Below are 23,183 nucleotides of genomic sequence, written 5' to 3' on the forward strand. Positions count from 1 at the left end.
AAGGGAAGAGAAAAGGCACAGAGTATCTGTTGTGCATGCAGAAGGCCCCAGGGGAAACCCCTGCCAGAAACTCTTGAGAGCTGCTGCCAGCCAGTGTAGACAATACTGACTAGGTGGACCAACGGCCTGACTCCATATAAAATGGAATTCTATGTTCCTAAGACTTGACAGTAAGTTTATGGTGAGAAAGTGGAAAAGAAACTTCACTCACAGAGCTTGCTTCAGTAAAACTATGGCACTCAAAGGACTAGCCAGGGCTCCCTGAGGATAGTGCAGACACTGATTCCTCCCTGATCCCACCTCATCCAGTTGTTTTGCAACAAGTTTTCAGACCCATATTCAAACTTCCCCTCTCCTTACCACTGTGACTTACACGGGCGACCATGTGGGTTGGTCAATGGGTGTGGTTCCAGGGGCAGAAAGGAAGATTTAGGTACCATTTCTGACCTGCAGAATTGGAGCTTAGGTTGCGAAGGCTCTTATACCTGAGGACCCCCACATTGCTTTCCCCTCCTACACCATCTTGGCATTGAGGTCTCTGCTGTGATTCCAAATACTGTCTCCCATATCTAAAGGAACTATACCTCCAGTTACCAAATGTTGGGGGGAAACAACAAAGAATTGCCCCTGACTCTCTTCTTCATTTGTGAGTTTTCCAGAGCAGTGTTCAAATTATTTTGGGGGGGGGGGGAGAGAGAAAGGGGAAACAGAGGCCAGTGCCCTACCTTTTCAGACAGCCACTTGGCTCCTGTCTGAGAAGATTAAGGAGCATGATTTGGCTAACAATGGGGGGAAATAATTCACATAATTCACAATTTCATTAAAAGCCCCCTTTCTCCCCACTACAACCCATTTGAACACTCTCCAAGATGCATCCAGTTGCTAGATAGAGCACTAGACTAGACGGACTCAACATAGGCAGCTCTAACACTATAAGGACCTTTGGCATTTGTGACTCATTCACTGGCTATTTCTGTCTGGGTTGAAGATTTTCATAAAACCCGGGTCACTGAAAGGTGGAAGAAGAGAATAGTCAGAGGAGACATGGCCCAGCTGCATTGTTAAAGCTAAGTGGGTGGGGTCGTGACTTAAATCATTCTGAGCAGATGTAAGTAATATAACAGGTGAGTGAATGGGTAGGTTAGTGCATGTCTGAATTAACAGCTATGTATGAATGCCTGAGTGTAAGGGTGGGTGTGGATGTGTGTTATCATTATTATTTTAATTTATTACCCACCCTTCGTCCTGAGTTCCCAGAGGAGGTTAAAATTTAAAACATAACATTTAAAACAAATTGCAATCAGAAATAAAGAATGGGGAGTTAAAGGCCAGGGTGAAGAAGTGCATCTTCAGCATGCATCCCAAACCGCATCTTGGTGGTGCCAGGTGCAGCTCTTTAATGAGGGAGTTCCACAATTTAGGGGCTGCTGCAGAGAATACCCGCTCTTGGGCTGCCACCCCCTTCCCTTAAAAGAAAAAGGGAAAAAGATCACGGGTCATTCCTCACATTACCTTTCTAATGTGGAAGCTGAGCCCACATGGGTAATGCAAGATGCTGCAGGGCACAGTTCTCAGAATGACACCAAATTTACAGGTATGCTGAAATGGAAATAGACTCTTTCTAGGTTTTCCAGGTGGCTACTTAGATCCACCCCCCACAAAAAACCTAGAAATTAGGTGGGTTTTTTGTGCCTCTGCTTTACTGATGCCCTAATCATGTGCCTGGGGATGCGGATGGTGCTGAACCTCTTGGGCTTGCCGATCAGAAGGTCGGCGGTTCAAATCCCCGTGACTGGGTGCGCTCCCGTTGCTCAGTCCCAGCTCCTGCCAACCTAGCAGTTCAAAAGCACACCAAAAAGTGCAAGTAGATAAATAGGTACCGCTCTAGCGGGAAGTTAAACGGCGTTTCCGTGCACTGCTCTGGGTTCAGTGTTCCGTTGTGCCAGAAGCAGCTTAGTCATGCTGGCCACATGACCCGGAAAAACTGCCTGTGGACAAATGCCGGCTCCCTCGGCCTGTAAAGTGAGATGAGTGCCACAACCCCAGACTCGTCTGCAGCTGGACTTAACTGTCAGGGTTCCCTTCACCTTTACTTTTAGTCATGTGCTTAATCTTCCTGTTGGTCTGCCCCTCAGCACAGTGAAGGGTGTGAAAAGAAAGAGTGCCTCAGAACACATGCAGAATATATTTCATTTAGCAGCTAGTGAGTGACCAAAGACAGCCCTCACACCTCTGGGTTTAGGGGCAGGATATCCAGTCTATCGAAGGCATTTCTCTGAGGTGTGGGGGTGGTTTGTTTTTAAAGACCTGCCCCTGACCATGGTTAATGGCCAGCATCTGCTATAGGTTCAAATCTTGGCATGCCCATGTTTGCATCTCTCTTCCCTTTGTCTGTGTGTGGGGAGGCGGTGGGGGCTTGCTCTGCTCAGGCGGTCCCCTCTTAGCCCCCTGTAAGGCTCCTTCCTCTGAGGGCAATGGTGCCTGGCGAGGAGACCTTCGGAAACTGCCAGAAGATTCATGGCAGACTGGTCCAGACGCCTGCCTGCCTCTCTCCCTTTGCCGGTTTCCCCTTGAATTGTCCTTGAGGTTGCGGCAGCAGCAGCAGCCGGTACTGTACTGTCTCTCTGCTGCAGGGAGCTAAAGGCTCCTTTCCCCATCACACAGAGAGGAGAAGGGAAGGAGAAATCAGGCAAACGAGGAGGGCAGCAGGTGCCTGCAACTGAGGAGGAGCAGGGGAGGGAGCGGGAGCTGTCTGAGCAAGGCTGTGGGGAGGAGGAAGGGGGGAGAGAAACAGGTGAGCCCAGGGAACATTCCAAATGCAATGGTTGCTGGCAGGTTGTCTGCATGAGAGGATGCAAAGGAAGGCTGCAGGGCTCCTGCACTTTTATTTCATGGGTCCAGATTTAGGTGATGTCGTTCCCCCCACCCCACCCCAGGCAACCAGCCACACCTGCTGATATTTCCTCTTCCATCCATCCATCACTGATAACAGGAGTCCTGTCTCTAGGCACTTCCAGCCTGTCACTATTTTGGGGTGGGATGCAATCACACACTGGCAAATTCAGGACATCTCCACACTTACATTTCCTCCGCGCTCTCCAGCAGAAAACCCAAATTGCCATTTGTTGTGTGTCAGCTTTAAAAAGCAGGTTTTCACGGGGAAAGCTCAGGGGCAAAAAAAAGGGGGTGCTCAGACATGGAGCTTTAAAGCTGTGCCTGGAAAGAGCAGGGAGGGATAAAGGGGAGTATGGATAAGCCCCCAGGATGTGCATTTGCAGCTGATTGGGGAAACTTGCTGAGTAAACCCACTTCTGCAAAAAACATCAGGCTTCCTGCATGAGGAAAGTGGTGGGAAAATGCACTGGGAAGTGTGGGACAACACTTGCCTTGATGCATCTGTCTGTCTTCCTGCCTCCCCACAAACCAATCAGAATGAACAGCCAGTAAATAGTCAGCACCATCTAATCTCCCTGCAGACAAATCAGGCTGAACACTCAACAAGCAGGTCTTCTAGAAGTGCCCCCCCACCTCTGGCCACGGCATTGTTTTTCTGACCAAAATCCACACACACCCAGGGTGCTGTTTCCACAATGGCCTGAGGGGAAAGGGTTAAACACACACACACACACACACACACACACACACACACACACACCACAACACTTCTTTCCTTCCTTCCCCAAACTGCTTCTCCAGTCAAAGTCACTTTCCCACCCCTTGAGGCTGGATTTCAGGGAGCAAGCAGGGGTCCAGTTCAGGGAACTGTTTGTGGGCATTGCATGTCACCTCTGATTGGTGTTTTTATAAACGAGGCTTCAGTCTCATTTATAAGAGGTGCTATACCGTCCTACATCACAGGGTGCTAGTTTAAGAATTCCTGATAATAATGTGTCTGCAGTGCTTTGGAAACTTTGCATGTTGTAAATCGAAGTACTGTGTGTGCGCACACACAAAATCCTCCAGATTAAACAGAACAACAAAGTCAAAAGAGACCCAAAGGCCAAGTGGTTAAGTGTCATCCCAGCTCAGCCACTCTGTGTTAGAGGCCTCACTGCCAGGACCAGCTCCGGACATTTTGCTGCAAACGCAACCCAAGTCAAAGTGCCTTATACCTAGGCTGGTCGATTGCTGTTGGCAGCTGAGGCACAACATCTTATGAGCGCCTCTCCCTGGGAGCAAAATAATAATAATAATAATAAATTTAAAAGTCACATGGTGCTGTCCTGCTGTGACTTTCAAAATCAGCTGTGTGAGATAGTTTCCTCCCTCTGCCTAATAGTGGGGCCAGCCCTGTTCACAGCCACAAGTGGAGTATAATATGGGCTGAAGGTAGAATTGCTCTAGGCATCAAGTGTGACTGGAAAAAGTCATCCTTTTTCACCAGGGGGAAGTCCCCATCCTGTACTTGGAGTTTCTCAATGTGTGAGAGGGAGCAAACAATTTGATTGGAGGGTGGGGAGTGATGGTGACTCAGATCTGCCTGCAGCACTACAAAATCCAAGTTGAATGTTCAGGGGGAGAGTAGCAATAGCATCAGAGACAGGAAAATGTCAGTAGATCCCTTCTTGGCCTCAAAGTTCTCAGGCATCTATACGATCTTGTCCATCAAACAGCAACTCTCTCCTTGATCTTTATAGACTCTCTTTATTACAATCACCCCCAAAATACTTTGGGCACAGTTCCCCTGCATGCTTACCCAAACAAGTCCCACTGTGTTCAGGAGAGCCTAGGCCTTAGCAAATGCATTTAGAATTGCAGCTTTATTATGTAGCACCATCAAGGTTTATGGCATTTTGTTTTCTAATCTAAGGAGAAAAGACTGGCCCTTGTTTTCTGCCTGTGGGCAGAGGGTCACTTCTGGACAACTTGTTTATTAAGTGTTCATCTTGATATGTTTGCACAAAGTTTGTGGAGAGGTTACATGACGACCACTTCCTGACTGTCACTATATTTTGATGGGATTCAATCACAAAGCAGCTGGGAAGCCTCTCACAAGCCCACATTCTCCAAAGGTTGAAAAATGCACTGGAATGCAACAGCATCTAATATCCCTACAAACAAACAAACAAACAAACAAACATGCATATTAAATAGCCAATGTTGTCTAATCTCCCTGCCAACAAATCAGGATGAATTGCTCAGTAACTAGGTTGTCTGGAAGCTCCTGGTGTTGGCTGTTTATTCAGCATTCGTTCTGATTTATTTGAGTGAGGGGGGAGGTGCAGGTTTAACCCTTTCCCCAGAGGAGCGGTGGGAGGCACCAGTCGGGAACCCCCAGGGAAGAGGGCTCAGAGTTAGAGGATTGGTGGTGGGATGACAATGAGTGGTCAGAGCAGAGCTGTAGCCCCGGGTGATGCACCAATGAGGCGTCCAGCCTGTGTGTATTTGTGTGCTGGTGATGCCAAACTGGGTTTTTGACCCGGGTGAAATAAAGCCTTGTTTCACCCCTGGGTCAGAGGGAGAAGGAGCAGATTGGGAGGTAGTGTCAGTGGAATCTGAATCCCTGGCTTTGGGAAGGTAGTCACACCTAGTCAGAGGGACTCAGGGTTGCTGTGATCTGCTGGCCGGTCTCTTTCATGGCCAGCTGTGGGGGGATCTGACAACAGACCCTGAGTTGTGGTTCCTGCTGGCTGCCTGGGTCTCTGACATTTTTAATATTTCACAAAGCCCTCCCACCCTGAGTCCAAGGCTAAGCAAAGGAAGAGAGAATGACTGCGGTGCTACCCTGGGGCTCTTTCATCTCACAGGAGTGGGATCCGGGCCTGGGGCGAAGGCCTCCTCCATCACCACAGGTGTTAACTCTTTGAAATGTCTATAACACAGGTGTACAGCAGTTCAGAACAATTTTTGCTGCATGACAACAGTGCTTTCGGCATTGTTGTCTGTTTCTTGAGAATACTTGGGATGCCCAGGCTTTCCAGCATTTTGCCGTTGAAAATAGTAACACTCTTGTGTGATAAATTCTTATTAACATGAGAAAGGATCACTGTCTTGACTGCACATAGCTAAAGTCTCTATGAAATTAAACTGGCCATCCTGGCTGCATGCACACCAGCCATTTAAAACACATTTCCCCACCCCCAAGAATCCTGGGAGCTGTAATTTGTTAACAGTGCTGCGAATTGTAGCTCGCTGGGGGGTAAACTACAGTTTCCATAATTCTTTGAGGTGTGCAATGTGCTTTAAATGTATGGTGTGTATACAGCCCATAACCATTTACTTGAAACAAAAGAAAATACCATATTTTTTCTTGTAGAAGACAATGCTTTTTGCTAAAAAGGTTTAGACAAAATTTGGGGGTTGTCTTATACACGGATGGTAAATGCACAGGGGTTAAAAAAAACAAAACACTACTTATGGTGCCTTCCTGCAGCTGCCATGAAGAAGCTGCCAGAAGCTGCCACTGACCTTCCCAGGTGCTTGGCTTGGCTGATCTCCCCCCAAAAAACACAACAACTTTGGGCGATCTCAGGAGTTGGGGGGCAGGCTGTGCTGCTCCCCACAAACGAGCACCCCCACCACCCCAGGAACCAGCAGGAGTTGTTACACCGGTGCTGGTGCTTTGAATATTTAATAAAATATCAAAGTTGTTCTGCTTGATGTTTAAAATATTGATTTCTTAATTTAGGGTTCAAAAAAATAGGGGGCATCTTATATATGGAAAAATATGATAATACTTTAGAATGTTTTCACAATGTTTGATATCGCAGATCAGGCTGTGAGAGATCAGCTGTGAGTTCAAACACATTCAGAACATTCTGTCCTTTGTATACAGAAGAGTATAGAGCAAGGGTTGCCACACACTGGCGTTTAGTGGCCAATATCAGTGTTCGAAATCAACCAGTAGCCAGGCGCTTTTTGCACCTGGCTGTCAACCACTTCCAGCCAAGTGAAGATGCCTAGGCAACAGGCTGGCACCACCTGGGGGTGCATGTATGGGGACCATTGGATCTTGACTGTTTTCACACACTGACACCACATCCTATAGAATTCTATTAGTTATATTTTATCTACACAATCAGAATGAATTTCAGGAACCAAAAGGCTTTTTCTGTGCAGCCTGAGCAGGAGCAGTCACCATTAAGAAAAAGAAGGAGGAATAGGCCAATATATACAGTATGTGGACTGTCCCTGGATCAAGGGACTTTTCTGTTTTGAGAAGAACTTCTTCTCACCGTTCTTAGCCTAGCTCAAGGTTGTCATCTCAGCTAGCCAGATGTTTAACTGAGAATCAATCACAGTCAGTCCATCATTTGGAAAATAAGACTTTAGAGCCATCTTGCCCCAAAATGGCAACTAGACATCCTGTTTTGGTGACTGCAACCTTTGTTTTGTGGCATCTGAATATAGACTGCATTTTTAATCAAGGCATATATTGGCTTATATCTTGATCAGGTAAATGGGCTTAGACTTTCAAAAGTTTCATGCCAGGCAGACCAGCTGTTCAGAGAGCCTTGGCAATGTTTTCCTAGACAAGGCCCCCCCCCCTTTGATTGATAGCAGAAAACAATTCTCAAAGTCGTAAAAGCTGGAATTACAGGCTGAAGACCAAGGTTACACAGACCCTACATAATTAAGAGTTTGGTAAACAGTAAAATAAAACCATGTGCCTTAAACTTGAGCCTAAGGTCAAAAGGCCAAGAGCACATGGAAAACAAACCGGCTGGAGAAGGGGGGGAAGTGTGAACAGGGGAAGAGGCTTTTTTCCTATTTTATTTTGAGGCTGTAAACTGTTCCTTCCTTGTTACTTTTAGGAAGTTTATCCTTCTAAAAAGCTATCTATGATAATGTATGAAATATCCTGGCTTAAATGTAATTATGCAAAGGATCTAGAAAGAAAGAAATGTTAAATTCTTATTTCATAGAGTCATATTGCTGTAGGAGACCAGGGGGGCAGATGAGTCCAGCCCCCTGTCAGACAAGAGACGCCAATCGAGCACTTATGACAAATGGCTGTCAGACCTTTGTTTAAAGACCTCCAAAAGGAGATATTTCATTGATGATGCATGAGAATATGAACCCAAGGTCTCTGACATCTGTTCAAGATAAAAATTTAAAATTATTAACCATCTGTTTTGGAGGGCAAGGAAGGCAAGAGGTGAGCTGGTAATTAAGATTCCTTGTTGAGACACATGTAAGATATATTACTACTTATTTGTCATTTATAGATGTAACAATATATAGCTCTTTGTATTCCATATAAGGACAGAAGGATATGGGTGTATCTTAAAATTGGTTATAGCAATCAGCCAATAGGAAATTCGAGCAGGCTGATTGAACAGAGGCAGCCACAGGAGGAACAAAGGGGGGTGGATTAAGGAAATATAAGTGCTGGCCATTATGGCAGGAGGCCAGGCCAGAGCTTGGTAATCATATACCACTGTGCCTCTTATTTATTTGTCTGACAAATAAATTATTATTTAATTTCTCTGTTGCTGCGTTGAATATTTCATTCCAGCTAAGCGTTAACCACAAGCAGGGTGCTACAGTTTAAGGAGCCATTTAGCGCCTAGTTTATATACCTGAGTTTCTAACACTGGTTGACATCCAGGTGCACCACAGTCCAGGTGCATCTGCCCCCACTCAGGTATGTAGCTGATCCTCGTAATAGTTCCCCACCAGTGTAAGAAGAGGGAGTACTAAACAGATAAGGTTGGAGAGTATTGGGGGTATTTTTTAATTCTGTATTTATTTAATTTATATTCCACCCTTCATCTGAGGATCTCAGGGCAGTTTACAATATAAAAGCACAAAAATACACACCACAGTAATAAACAAAAACAATAACACCCCCCATTGTTTAATTAGCCAAAGGCCTGGGAGAAGAGGAATGTTTGTCCCTGATGCCTAAAGATATGTAACAAAGGCACCAAGCAGCCCTCCTTGGGGAGCACGTTCCACAAACAAGGAGCCACTGCAGAAAAGGCCCATTCTTGTGTTCACATCCTTAGGACCCCTCGTGGAGGAGGCACAGAAGAAGGGCCTCAGATGATTATTACAGGGTTCAGATAGGTTCATCTGAGGAGAGGCAGTCCTTAAGGTGTTGCTGTTGTGTGCCATAAGGCTTTATAGGTCAAAACCAGCACTTTGAATTGGGCCCAGAAACTAATTGGTAGCCAGTGCAGTTGGGTCAGGATTAGTGTTATATGCTCAAACTGTCTTGCCCCAGTGAGCAACCTGGCTGCTGAATTCTACACCATCTGAAGTTTGTGAACGGTCATCATAGGCAGCCCCATGTATTGCAGGGTCCCGGTCAGTTCATATGGGGATAGGCAGTCCTTGAGTACCTTTAACAGAATGAACAAATTCCTCTTTGTGGATCCTCATGTGACCAAGCCCAAGCTGTGGTGAAGCAGGTTCTACAATTCTATGATTCTATGATTCTGGGTGAAATATCCAAATGCCAGTGCACAACTTCCATTCCATCACCCTTTCCTCCCAACAAAAATATATCCTTTTGTTGTGGAAAGCTAAGGGCAGGGTTTGGGAAACCTGTGGCCTTCAAGATATTTGTTGGACTACAATTCCCATCATTCCTGACCTTTGCCTTTGCTGCCTGAGGCTGATGAGTCTAACAGCATCTAGAGGGCCAGAGATTCCCCATCCCCAGTTTAGAGGACACACCAGTCAGGAAGCCAGGCAATGACTTTATTGGGCCTCTCTTTGGCTGCTTCCAGACAACCTGTTTATTGAGCATTCATCCTGAGTTGTTTCCAGGGAGATCAGAGGAGGCTGGATATATAATGAGCATTTGTTCTGATTTGCTTGTGAAGTTAGATTATGTTGCATCAAGGCAAATGTGCCCCAACCTTTCCACTGCATTTCACTTTCACTTTCCCTCACTTTGGGGGGAAGTGGGTTTATTGCAGAAGACCTCCCAATCAACTATAACTGTGCATCCTGAATTTGCCAGTACAGTACAGTGGTACCTCGGGTTAAGAACTTAATTCGTTCCAGAGGTTTGTTCTTAACCTGAAACTGTTCTTAACCTGACGTACCACTTTAGCTAATGGGGCCTCCCACTGCTGCTGCGCTGCTGGTGCACAATTTCCGTTCTTATCCTGGGGCAAAGTTCTTAACCTGGAGCAACCACTTCCTGGTTAGCAGAGTTTGTAACCCAAAGCGTCTGTAACCCAAGGTACCACTGTATATGATTGAATCCCACTCCAAAATAGCAATAGACTGGAGGTGCTCCCTGTCTCTCTTAAACCAAACAACAGCAACAGGGAACTCCTGGTTCCATCCATGACATTTCATAGTGTAGGTCATGCGTGGGGAACCTGCTGGACTCAAGTCCCAGTCAGCATGGCTAATGATCAGGAAAGATGGAGTCCAACAACATCTGAGGGCCACAGGTTCCCCATCCCAGGTCTAGGCACGTGTAGTCAGGAATTTCTCACTGGGATAGTTAGCCTGTGTCTTGGCTGTACCATTTCAAAGTATAAGGGGATGGGTTCACTTGACTGGATGCTCCTCCACGCTAAAAGAAAATAGCTTGCATATGGAAGAGTAGCGTATCAAGGGCAAGTATTTAAGCCTAGGCCACAGGGAGAAAGAATGTTGGGAACTGGAAATTACACAAAGAGACACTAGAGATGGAAGGGACCCTCAAAAGCCATCTACCCAACCCCTCACCAATTCAGGAAATCCACTCTTTGTTTTTTAATCTTTGCTTTTTAAATGTATTTTTTCCTAGTACATTTGAACTTTACACACCACTTGGAGCATTTTTATGGAAAATCAGGCAACAGCCCTCCATAAATCACCTAGTTTTGGAATTACAACTTGTACAGCTTGATGTCATCTGCTCTCTCTTCTTCCCCCCTCCACCTCCACAGGCCTCTCAGACAACACAGCTGACCTGGAAAAGAGAAGGCAGATCTACGGACAGAACTTCATCCCCCCAAAGAAGCCTAAGACCTTCCTGCAGTTAGTATGGGAGGCCCTCCAAGATGTGACATTGATCATTCTTGAAATTGCTGCCATAATCTCCCTGGGGTTGTCTTTTTATGCTCCACCAGGCGAAGAAAGTGAAGGTGAGATGTGCTCCTTATAGAGTCATTAGGTCTGTTGGAGAGCAGAACTCCCTTCTCAAGGAGGTAATGGCCTGCTAGTCTTGGAATTAAAGGAAAAAGGCGGGCTCTGAGCCAGCCTATCTAGGATATTGCCTTTCCCATAAGACCCTGCAGCAGGGCTGGCAGCCTGTGGCCCTCCAGAAGATGTTGAGCTGTATCATCCTTCACCATTGGCTGTGAGGGCCTGGGCTGATGGGAGTTGGAAGTCCAACAACACCTGAAGGGCCATAGGTTCCCCCATTAGCTAGCTAGCTGGTCACCTTATGTCCCACCTGAAGATAAGATCCCAGGACAGCTAGCATTCATTAAACAACAATATAAGGTCTTAAGCAGGCATTTGAAGCAAAGTGCTGAAGTGCTTGCTTAATATTACAAGGCAAGGTGTCCCACAGCCTAGGTGCTAACAGACTTGAATGCCCTTCTATCTTGTAGAAGCAAGGTGAGCGTCATATGTTGGGGATCCCAGGCCTGATCCCAGGCCCACACAGACTGCCTTTGGCTTCACGTTGCTGAGGTCAAAACTAAGATCTGTCTTTCAACAGAAGATCAATGTGCCTTCTTGAAACGTCCATCGAATCAACAACTATTTCTGCTTTCCAGTCTTCTGAAATTTATTGAGTTCTCCATCACTTTCCACCGACTGCTCCATTTACCTACTCTGCTGATTCATTTGTTTTCCTGTTCCTATGAAGTACTATTAATGTACAAAGAGTATTATGTGATTCTCTACTTCTTTCAGCTGAGGTAGAGGACTGCTATTCCCATAGTCCTCCTGCACAAGTCCATGTCTGAACTGGGCTTTACACTGCAAGCGTACCCATGCAATGACCCATTTAGGGTAGCCTTTGGCAATCATCCAGATCCATGTAGTAGTGGTTGGTAGTTAACAACAAGCAAATTCACCAAGATAAATTTATATTTATGGAACATACTTGAAGGTTGTGAGATGTTCGGGACATATGTACTCCAGAAAACTAACTTGCCTCATTCACAGAATGGGAACTGACAATCTGGAAGAAGGACTAGGGCTAGGTGATTTAGGTAATTTCAGACTCTGGACTCCATGATCTTAATGTCTAGCCCCCACCCCTGCTTTAGATGGCAAAGTGATCTGCTGAGCAGGGCCCCAGATCTCTGCCTTTAATAAAAATTCTGTACCACTTGATTGTAAGAAAAAACCTCGAAGACTTAAGACAGGTATGGGGAAATGGTGGCCATCTAGAGGCTGTTGTACCCCAACTCCCACCATCCCCACTCCGTGGCTAAGAATGATGGGAGTTGTCACCCAGTGTCTTCTGGAGGTACCTTAGTTCGTCATCCCTGACTGAAGGATGATGTGGTCATAATGATAGGAGCCTCCTGCCTCTCCAACACCTTCTTTTTCTCCCCCATTTTCCTAGTCTGCGGGAACCTGGCAGCCAGTGCAGAGGATGAGGGTGAGTCAGAAGCTGGTTGGATTGAGGGTGCTGCCATCCTGCTCTCGGTGATCTGTGTAGTGTTGGTCACAGCCTTCAATGACTGGAGTAAGGAGAAGCAGTTCCGAGGTCTGCAGAGCCGCATAGAGCAGGAGCAGAAGTTTTCCGTCATCCGCAATGGGCAACAGGTCCAGATCCCTGTGGCTGAACTGGTTGCTGGGGACATTGCTCAAATCAAATATGGTAAGGGACAAGGAAGGGGCTGGGCGGGCTGGGCTGGGTTTATTACTGGGGGCCTGCTGAAGGCATGACTGTTACAGGGAGGGCCTGGGTGGTGATATCAAGATAAACTTTTGGGATTTGATCTGTGACAGTCCTGAGATCTAACATCTGTTGAGGAATCCTTGAGATCCTTGCTGCATGAAGGGTGCCTGTGGCATCAGATGGGGCTGGTTCACAGCTGTGGAGCAGTTACCAAGACACTACCTCTATGCGAGGTTCCCTTGCAGATGTGATGCATGGGTGCACTGTCAAGAGATTTGCAGTGGCACATGGGGGAGAAGGCATCCTCATAATTCCAGGTTCAGAAAGCTTTGCAGTGGTAGAACAAACATTGAGAACATCCTTCTAGCAGACCACATTTTCCAAACATAGTATATGGATTGGGTAATTAAATGGGCACCCCTGCTAGCGCTAAGAAACTGAGATGGGATAGGGAACAGAAGGTGGTATTTGGAGACGAACAGCACTATCCTGTGCATGTCTCCTGAGATGCACTGAGTCCTGTGGGAATTACTCCTCTTAGGTAAGTGTTTATAGGATTGCAGCCTAAGCAGAGTTGTTCTTTGAGACCATGACTCTGACCTGCTTCTTTCTCCAGGTGACTTGCTTCCTGCAGATGGGGTGCTTATCCAGGGGAACGATCTCAAGATTGATGAGAGCTCCTTGACGGGGGAGTCAGATCACGTGCGCAAATCAGTGGAAAAGGATCCCATGCTGCTGTCAGGTGAGCGAACAAGAAAGAAAGGGATGCAGTTCAGGAAAGCCAGAAGGATCATGTGCTGATTTGGTTGCTGTGCACTGACAGTAGCCAGAGGCGGAACTAGCTGCCCCTGTGCACCCAGTGTCCCATGGGGCGGGGCCAGCGTCCCGGGGGCGAGACGCCCATGGGGCAGAGTGAGCCACCCATGGCAGGCTGTTTCCTGGGCGGGGGGGGAGGGAGCCACGCTGCTTTGCCAGTAGCCTTCCTCCCTTCCCCATTCCTTTTGACAGCTCAGGAGAGGCTTCCCTCCCCCAGGAAGCAGCCCGGGAGTGGGGGGCAATGGCACGCCACCCCCCCCCCGTGACTCCCAAGCCTCCCCCAAGCTGTCAAAATGAAGGAGGGAGGGGGAAAGGCCGCTGGCAAGGTGGCACAGCTCCACCCCTTCCCCCGACAGCTCAGGGTAGGCTTGGGAGTCATAGGCGGGCGGCACGCCGAATGTCACTACCCTCAGTGATGACACCTGGGCCGCACCGCCCCCACCACACACCCCTTCCTCCACCCCTGACAGTAGCCTCCAAATTCTCTGGTTTCAGGAAACCCGTTCCACTGTGGTGCATCTGCAAGGGACGAGTGTGGCTGCCATAGAGCCCCCTTTGGTTTAAGGAGCTGGGGGCCTACTTGCCTCACACAAACTGAGTCTTAAAGCACCACCCTGTAGCTTCACCTGTAGCTGCTATCACCATTGCTGATCTTCTCCTTGCAAAGCCCCAGATAAACTTCCCTCGGAGATCCCTGGATCACAACTTGAAAACCTCTGCTGTAGGAGAGCTTGCGAATGCTGCTGTGGCACCCATGGTGACTTTGGCATATGCCGAATGATGTAGGAATGGGTGTCAGGAGCAGAAGTGTGCCCCCATTGCCTCGGCGACTGGGCCAGTTCTCCTATTGCCTTCCATCAGTTCCAGCTCCTGTTGCAAAACCATACTCCGTTCACAATAAGTGTGACAGTCACCCTTGCAACAATATTTTAAAACAAAGTGCAACTGCAAAATGCAACTTATTATTATTATTTATTAGATTTATTACTCGGCCTTCACCATAAGGGTGTGTTACAGCAATTGAAAAACACAATCTTAAAATAAGTTAAAACAATTTATTATTGAAATAATAGGGTATGGTCTTCAGCATATGACAAAAGCTATACAGTGGTACCTCGGGTTACATACGCTTCAGGTTACATACACTTCAGGTTACAGACTCCGCTAAGCCAGAAATAGTACCTTGGGTTAAGAACTTTGCTTCAGGATGAGAACAGAAATCGTGCTCCGGCGGCGCGGTGGCAGCAGGAGGCCCCATTAGCTAAAGTGGTGCTTCAGGTTAAGAACAGTTTCAGGTTAAGAACGGACCTCTGGAACGAATTAAGTACTTAACCCAAGGTACCACTGTACAATGAAGGGGCCAGATGCATGGACCTCTGTGAGAAGGGATGTTTTCTTACGCTTTTATATTTGTTGGAAGCCACCCAGAGTAGCTGGAGCAAGCCAGTCAGATGGCAGGCTACCAATAATAAAATTATTATTGTTGCTATTCAGTAGCTTAGAAGGCTCTCTCTGCTGATCTTAACACCATTTAGCTTGCAGTAGCACATCTGAAGCACGTTGGGAGCTGTTGCAGGAGCTACTGCAGGAGCCTGGAGGGTTTGGAGGAGATTCTGAAGAGGCTGGGAGAGAACTAGAGAAGATTCTAAGGAGAGTTGAAATTTGGAGAGAGCGCAGACAGTCTAAAGCCTAGACAGTGAAAGGGAGGGAGAAGAACATATCCAGAGACGGCCATGGAGGAGAAAGAAGCCACTGCCATCCCCACCCCGAAGTCCCAAAAGCACAGAGCTTTGGGAAGGAGGAAGGAGGGCTCCAGCATCCTGTCAGATGCCTGGCGCCCCCTTCCCAAAGCCCAGGAAGCTTCTGCCCAGCTTAGGGGGGGAGGTGCAATGCTCCAACAGGGTCCAGGAGCCCTCCCACCATCTTCCCAAAGCCTACCCATCTCTGGCTCCTCCCAACATCTTGATGTCACGTGTGCAACATTGGAACATCACAACATCACACACATGACATAGGGGCCCCCAATCACCCTTGCAAGCTGGCGCCTCTGACACGCACCAATGCCCATTATTTTTACTATTCTACTAAATTGCATTTTCCCCACCTCCTTTCAGGAAATATGGGGCTGGAGGCACCTCACACTGCTTGAGGACCCTGACAATCTCCCTCCTCATCCATCCACTACAGTTGGCACCCAAGTCCCATAATTCCTGTACAACAAGGGGCTGAAGCTGGGAGAAGTGGGGCTACCCAAGTGATCATTTACTCAACTGTGGGGTGGTATTCAACTAAGTTTTACTCAGAACAGACCCACTGAAATGAATGACTCTTGCTAATTTAGGTTCATTCATTTCAATTGGTCTACTCTGAGCAACACTTAGTAGGCAACCACCCCATGGTTTTCAAACTTTCCACCTTCAGGAAACCTTTTGTGCCTCATTTTGTCTGTCAAAACACTCATGAACATTTACAAAGGATCCTGGAGGGTGGTCTAGGGGGCATATGCAGAGCGTTGGCCAGGACTTTCAGGCTCACCAATGTCCCACATAAACATAATGTACCTAAAAATCACCCTGTACTTTCCCGTGGCTGCAGATCCTGAAGGGAAATTGTTAGTGGTTGGCAAATTACCTTTCAGGGGAGTTGTTTGCCTTTATTGGTCTTCTCATCAAGAAATTCCTGTTAAGCTTCCACGGAACCACAGTGTTCCCCAGGGCACGGTTGAATAGCCACTGGCCTATGGGATCTTGTAGTGACTCCAAGAGATCTGAGGCTTCTGCTCCTGGCTTGGTTCCCAACTTTCTTCTGATACCCTACGGACTCTCCCTTTGTTTTCCCAGGCACCCACGTCATGGAAGGCTCTGGGCGAATGGTTGTTACAGCCGTTGGGGTCAACTCACAGACTGGGATTATCTTCACTTTGCTGGGTGCTGGTGGAGAAGAGGAGGAAAAGAAAGACAAAAAAGGTAAGGTATTCCCTCTGGCCTAGGTAAGCCATTCCCCAGTGCATATCTGTAGCCTTTGTGACACATTTCAAGTCTTCATGTTCAGGTCAGCCATTTGTTTACCAATGCAAAAGTGACATGACCAGTCTCTCTCGGGTCTGTCTTTCAACAATGTTTTCAAAATTGGCCAGCTTTTGTCCACAATGTCTCTCATCTGTGTAGTATTAAGTCAATGCACACAATCATGGTTACAACATCATAATAGGACCTCACTACTTAGATATTGCTTTCAAGATCATCAAATTCATTCAAGTGCCCTCAAGTTTAGCATCATCCTGCTGTCCTTGGTTATACAAGCAGAGCTGTGCCTTCAGGCATTCTTTCCCTAAAGAATTCTGGGCACTGTCGTTTACCTTTCACAAACAATTTCCAGCCCTTAACAAACTACAATGCCCAGAATTATTTGAGGGAAATAATGTGACTCAAAAGTGCTGCAAAAGTAGAATGTGGACAGAGTCAATATCTCACACAGTACTATATTGCTGCCCAGATCTTTCCCTGAATCGGCAGTTTAACTTACACTATTAAACATGTTTGCCTCATACTATAACTCAGCATCATTGGTCAGTAGCACTGGATACCAAATAAGTATTTTGTGGGCTGTAGATGTTGACCTGTTGTTCCTGGATAGCAGTTTAGGGGGTTTCTTACAGTGGTGGAGAGCAGACTCAAACTTGAGGGCTGAGACAGAACTGCACTTCTGTTGGGCTCATTAAGTCTCCTGGGCCCACCAGCTTTTCTGGCTCTGTCCCTCACTTTACCACCTTCCCTATCTGGATTGGATCTTGCCTCTTTCAGTCCCTACTACCTTTTCCTGTGACTTCTCCGTCTGTGAAACCAGACACAGCTGTTACAGACCTTGCTCCTCATTCCTGCTTTTGTCTAACATGCTTCACTTCTTGACAGTCTAAGCCTCTCTTCAGCTTACCTAGTTCCCACATATTAGGCAAAATGGCATACAAAAATGTATTTATTTGAAGAAATCTACACTAAAATACTGATGAACTTTCACAAGAACTTGTGTGTTTTTAAAAAAAGAAAATAAAAAATTGAAGCAGAAATGCTTGACCAGCCAGCTCTGCTGCCAGCCCTCCTCTCAATTTCCCCACCATCCCTTTGCCCTATTGATCCAGATCCAGGTGCAGGTCACCTCTTTTCCCTGATGTAAAACAGTCCCATCCAGCTGTCCTTTGGCACAAGTGTCCTTTCAATGTTCTTGTGGCGACATAGGAGCTGCTTATTCATAGGCAGCTCCTCATGCAACTGGGAGCATTTAAATAGCCCAGCCACATGCAGAGAGGTAAACTACGAGGGTCCTTTGCACAGAAAAGGTGCTGCTCCTGGAGCAGGGAGAGGGTTTGCTGATTCCATGGGAAAGGCCCATGTGATTGGGCCATTTAAATGTCCTCTCAGTTGCACATGGATAAGTGACTCCCACACAGCCAGGAGAACATCTAAAGGGCATCACAGTGTAATTGCATTTGACTCGGCACTCTTGCTCAACATTGTTGACTCATCTGCCGAATTATGGCTCATCATTTTTGGAGTCTGATTCAGAAAAGAGACTGGTCATGACTCAAAGCCTTTGGCGTTTGTCTCTTTATTGTTGGGCCTTCAGTACAAGAAGGGTTCAACTCATTAACTACCTCAGACCCACATAAGGTGTAGAAACACTGAAGTAACTCCACTCAATCACTCCCAGCTCAACAAGGTTCCAGTTTTCAAGGAAAATAGCTCTATAGGACGAAATCTTTTCACTCCTCCCAGTCTTCTCCTTCTGTTGTTTCCAACAGGCAGCCTAATTCTATACTTCCTTAAGACAAACATATCTTAATCCAGGAATGTCCAACCAGTCGATCACGGGCCATTCCTTGTCGATCCTTGTTGCCCCCCTCCAAAAAAAAAGCTAAACAACTCTGCTGGTCTATCGTTCCCAAAAACCGTGGAAGGGTTGGGAGCTGGGGACACTGTTATGCAGTGGTTCTGCTCCTTCTTCCTGGGCCATGTCCAGAAAGTAGTGTTGGGGTGAGTGTTTGGACCCCTGGGTGCTTACTTGTGGGGTGACTCAGGACTCTGTCCACTCTGCTGTGCTTTTTATATAAAGCCACTGGGAGAGATCATCAGGCGGTTGAGGCTGGGTGTTCACCAATATGTGGATGATACCCAGCTCTACCTCTTGTTTAAATTGGAACCAGTGAAGGCAGTGAATGTCCTGTGTGCCTGTCTGGAGGCAGTTGGAAGATGGATGGCAGTCAATGTATTGAGGTTGAATCCCGACAAGTACTATTTATGGGGGACAGCGGGTGAGTAGGTGTGGGGGACTCCCTGGTCCTAAATGAGGTAACTGTGTCCCTAAAGAACCAGGTGTGCTGCCTGGGAGTCATTTTGGACTCACAGCTGTCCATGGAGGCCAGATTAATTCTGCATTCAAGACAGCTGTTTACCAGCTCCTTTTAATATGCCTGCTTGAGACCCTACCTGCCTCTGGACTGTCTCACCAGAGTGAGTAGGATGGCTCCCTTGGCTAGAGCGTGGTTCTGATAATGGCAAGGTTGCAGGTTCGATCCCCTTATGGGACAGCTGCCTATTCCTGCCTCGCAGGGGGTTGGACTAAATGATCCTCAGGGTCCCTTCCAACTCTACAGTTCTATGATGAATGTTTCTATGATGAATGTTCATGTTCTGGTTATCTCCTACTTGGATTGTAATGCATTCTATGTGGGACTACCTTTGAAGATGACTCAGAAACTACAGTTAATCCAGAATGTGGATGCTAGACTGGTGACTGGAAGTGGCCAATGGGAACATACAACACTGGTCCAAAGACCTACATTGGCTTCCAGTATGTTTAAGAGTGTTTGTGCTAACCTTTAAAGCCCTAAATGGCCTCAACCCTGTATACCTGAAGGAGCATCTCCACCCCCATCAATCAGCCCAAATGCTGAGATCCAGCACCAAGGGTCTGGATAATAACCTTCTGATGGTTCCCTCACTGTGAAAAGTTAAGCTACAGGGAACCAGGCAGAAGGCCTTATCAGTAGTGGCGCCCGCCGTGTGGAACACCCTCCCATCAGATGTCAAGGAAGTAAACAACTATCTGACTTTTAAAAGACATCTGGAAGCAGCCCTGTAGAGGGAAGTTTTTAATGTTTGATATTTTACTGTGTTTTTGTATTTTATTCGAAGCTGCCCAGAGTGGCTGGGGCAATCCAGTCAGATGGGCGAGGTACACATAATAAAATCATCATTGTTATTGTTAGTACAGTGGAACCCTTGTTCCCGAACGGCTTAGTGGCCAAACAAATCGGTTCCAGAATGCCGCAAACCCACACATAAGTGTTCCAGTTTGCAAACGTTTTTTGGAAGCCAAACATCTGATGCTGCTTCTGCATGAGCGCAGGAAGCTCCTCCAGGCAACTGGAAGCCATGCCTTGGTTTTCAAATGGTTTCAGGAGTTGAACAGACTCCCAGAATGGATTAAGTTTGAGAACCAAGGTATCACTGTAGTAGTATATAGATCCGTTCCAATCTGGGTTCAGGCCTGCTCATGGAACTGAGTTGGCCTTTGTCAAATGGATGACCTCTGCAGAGAGCAGGACAGCTGGAGTGTGTCCTTGCTCCTGCTTCCTGATCTCTGGTTGGCATTTGATACCATCAACAAGGGCTGGGCAATATCTGGTTTTCAACATTGTGATATATCACCAGCTAACCATTGCAATATAGTGAAATAACAGTGTCTGAAATAACACAGGGAAAGGCTGAAAAAGCAGCTGGGCTGTGGAGGGAGAGAGGAGCAACCAGGAGGAAGGGAAGGAGGCTGTCCACTTGCTTGGGCAAAGGAGATCCTGCCCCCGCGCTCCCTCCCTCCCTCTGCAACCCAACCTCAGCAGAGAGAGCCTGAGAAGGTGCTCCACCTGCCTGCCTGCCTGCCTGCCTGTGTGCTGGCCTTTGCCAAGCGGAGCAGGCTGCCTCTTTCCTCCTGACCGACCCAGCTTGCTCGGGCAAAGGCAAACATACAGGGAGTAAAATGCCCTGTGCTGGTGGCAGCCAGGGAGCCACAATGTATTGCCAGCTCAAAAATTCTGAAGCCAGTATCACGATTTGAACTTCATACCAGTTTCAGACTGTTATTGAACTGAAATATCACCCAGGTCTACCATCAGCCTTCATATCCTCCTGGATCAGCTCTGGGGAGGAGGAATTTGGAGCACTGTGTTTCGTTGGTTCTGAACCTGCCTTCAGGACCAAGCCCAGAAAGGAGCATTGGGAGAGGAGGGCCTTTTGGCCCCCTGGCAGCTGCGTTCTGTCAGTTCACCCTGAAAATTTATTTATTAATGTTTTGTTTTTCTTTTCCCTGATCCCCACCACGTCTGACCCCTCTTGCACTTCTTCCCCTCCTCTTGCACTCCAACCTTCTCCTTCCCATGGTCCCTTCTTTCATTCATTTCCCCAGACGCTAATGCAGAGACTTCCGAAACTGAGAACAAGGGGGGTATGTGCAGAAGGGCATATATCTGCGTCTCCAGAATACATGCATACACTCCCAGACAGGCCAACCATGCATGCTAGACATGCATCCATGACACGTATGTCCCCACCAGCGAGAACATTAGCAGAGCCTGGCTGGTTCCGGCCAGAGGTCCACCTAGTTCAGCAGCCTTGTTCCTCTCAATGTTCAGCCAGATGCCCCTCAGAAGCTCACAAGCAGGGCATGAGGACAGCATCCCTAACACCACCGTCCTCTTTGCCCTTCTAGCAGCTGTCAATCAGAGGCATGCTGCTGCCACCTCACTATGTGACACTGACAACATGCATTTCTAAGCATCCCCCTTCATCCTTGCACATTCGTAGAAGGCAGCAATTCCTCCACACACATAGAGATGCACACACTAGGCCACAGCTCCCTTGAAGGGGCACTCCTGTCAGCTGTGATTGCAACACAGACAACCCACACTGCTGCCATTTAGGTTATTTGCTTGCTTGCTTGTTCATTACCTGCCATCCAACTTGCCGGAGGCGCACCAGGGTGGTTCGCTGCAACATTGCAACAGCAGCACAATCAATCCTTTTTAAAGCAGCACCATTAAAACCAAAAAGGAAAGCCTGGCAGGAGAGCCCGGGGAATGTAGTTGATGCTGTCAAAGCCGCAGCAGTTTATAATATATGGGCAGGGATGGAGGAGGAAGCAGCAGTGCTTGGATCTCACCTGATGGGAGCCAAGTGGATCATCATGACCAGATCACAGAGCCCACTTTAGAACTCACAATCCTACCAATCTGAGGGCCCAGCAATGCCGGCCTTGGTCCTCTGCCAAAAGCCCTTCCCGTCTTTAGAAAGCTGCAGAAGAATTCTGGAGCAGCTGATGTGACAGATCTTCTTGCTGCTGCTGCTGCTGCTGCTGCTGCTGCTTTCAGTGGAACAAGCAAGTTCCCCTAAAAATATCAGTATCTGGTGACCTTCTGTCACTCTCTGAGGGAATTGTATTGGGGGGGGGGACCGTGGCTGCCTCCATGGAAACACTGGGTTTACACAAAAACAGCATCAACTCCAACAGCCAAACCACAGAATCAGTAGCAAAAGTTCACATATGCACATTCCCATTCTCTTGCAAAATAAGAAACATTTTACCAGCTTTCTAAAGGTCCTCATAGGGCAATATTAATGGGCTTCCCTAAGAAACATCCTCTATAGTAGGAAACATGCTGTTTTTCAGTGCATTTCACTTTAAATAACCAATAAACATATGCATATCTGTTGCTGTATTAATGCACACTTCATTATATCCATGTATTCTGCATGTACATCCAGGGCTTGCTATGGGTTGAGACAGAGTCAGTTGCTACCCCCTCTTTTTCAGAGGGATCTAAAGCTATCCCATTTCTTTTCAATGGATGCAGTTCAAGTCCAGCCTAACCAGACACTAAACTGTCCCACTTCCTTTTCTCTCTCACCTTGAGCACTGTGCACTAACAGTAACCTGCCTTAACCAGCTCCCACCCTCTGCACTTCTACAACCAATAAGATATCCTTCTTGATCACACCCAGCCTGGGCTATGTGTGTGGTTTTGTAGTGGGTGGAGCAGGAAATCTGCTAACTGACTCAGAAATGGAGCCCTCCAGATTAAGTCCGTTTTCTTTCTCAATAGATGCTCTGCCTGTCCATATGTCCTTGTAAAGTCACCTAGCCAGCTTCTTCCATGGGGCAAAGTGGGATGGGGTGGAATGTCTTGTTTGTCAATGCCCATGCTGTCTCCATACTGTGTGTTCTGTGCTGGTGCCGTGTTGTCTGTTCTCAAGCGTCCTGTGTTTGCGTTCCCTTCTTCTGTTGTAGGAAAGCAGCAGGATGGGGCAGTGGAGAATAATCAGAACAAAGGTAAAAATCCCGGGACACTCCCCCAACACATTTTGAATGCCTCCCCTGTAGTTCTACATTTAGCTGGAGTAGTATCCATAGTGGAAACAGTTAGTCATCACCAGGCTTTAACAGACTGATTCTAGATTTCCTAGCCCTATATGTAATTTGCATTCAGAAAACTGACATGTTTAAACAAAGCAAAGCAAGACCTTGTGTGACCAAAGGCAAAAGCATGCAGAGCTCCTGTTAGGGT

The 23,183-nt window shown here is 47.1% G+C and overlaps 1 protein-coding gene across 10 annotated transcripts in view; it reads left to right on the forward strand.

Annotated features, from left to right (window-relative positions):
- Positions 1-23,183, forward strand: part of ATP2B3 (ATPase plasma membrane Ca2+ transporting 3) — a 134,584-nt gene that overhangs the window by 49,213 nt on the left and 62,188 nt on the right. For 4 of the 10 annotated variants that reach the window (XM_083482779.1, XM_083482783.1, XM_083482780.1 and 1 more), the window contains 6 exons: positions 10,839-11,036; positions 12,476-12,733; positions 13,371-13,496; positions 16,411-16,536; positions 21,029-21,067; positions 22,907-22,948. In XM_083482779.1, the coding sequence (XP_083338905.1) occupies positions 10,839-11,036; positions 12,476-12,733; positions 13,371-13,496; positions 16,411-16,536; positions 21,029-21,067; positions 22,907-22,948 (789 nt within the window). The remainder of the gene's footprint in view (positions 1-10,838; positions 11,037-12,475; positions 12,734-13,370; positions 13,497-16,410; positions 16,537-21,028; positions 21,068-22,906; positions 22,949-23,183) is intronic. The other 6 variants (XM_083482785.1, XM_083482784.1, XM_083482781.1 and 3 more) reach the window with 2 other exon arrangements.

This window comes from Podarcis liolepis (genome assembly GCF_965112155.1).
Source record: "Podarcis liolepis genome assembly, chromosome: 17".
Classification (NCBI taxonomy): Eukaryota; Metazoa; Chordata; class Lepidosauria; order Squamata; family Lacertidae; genus Podarcis; species Podarcis liolepis.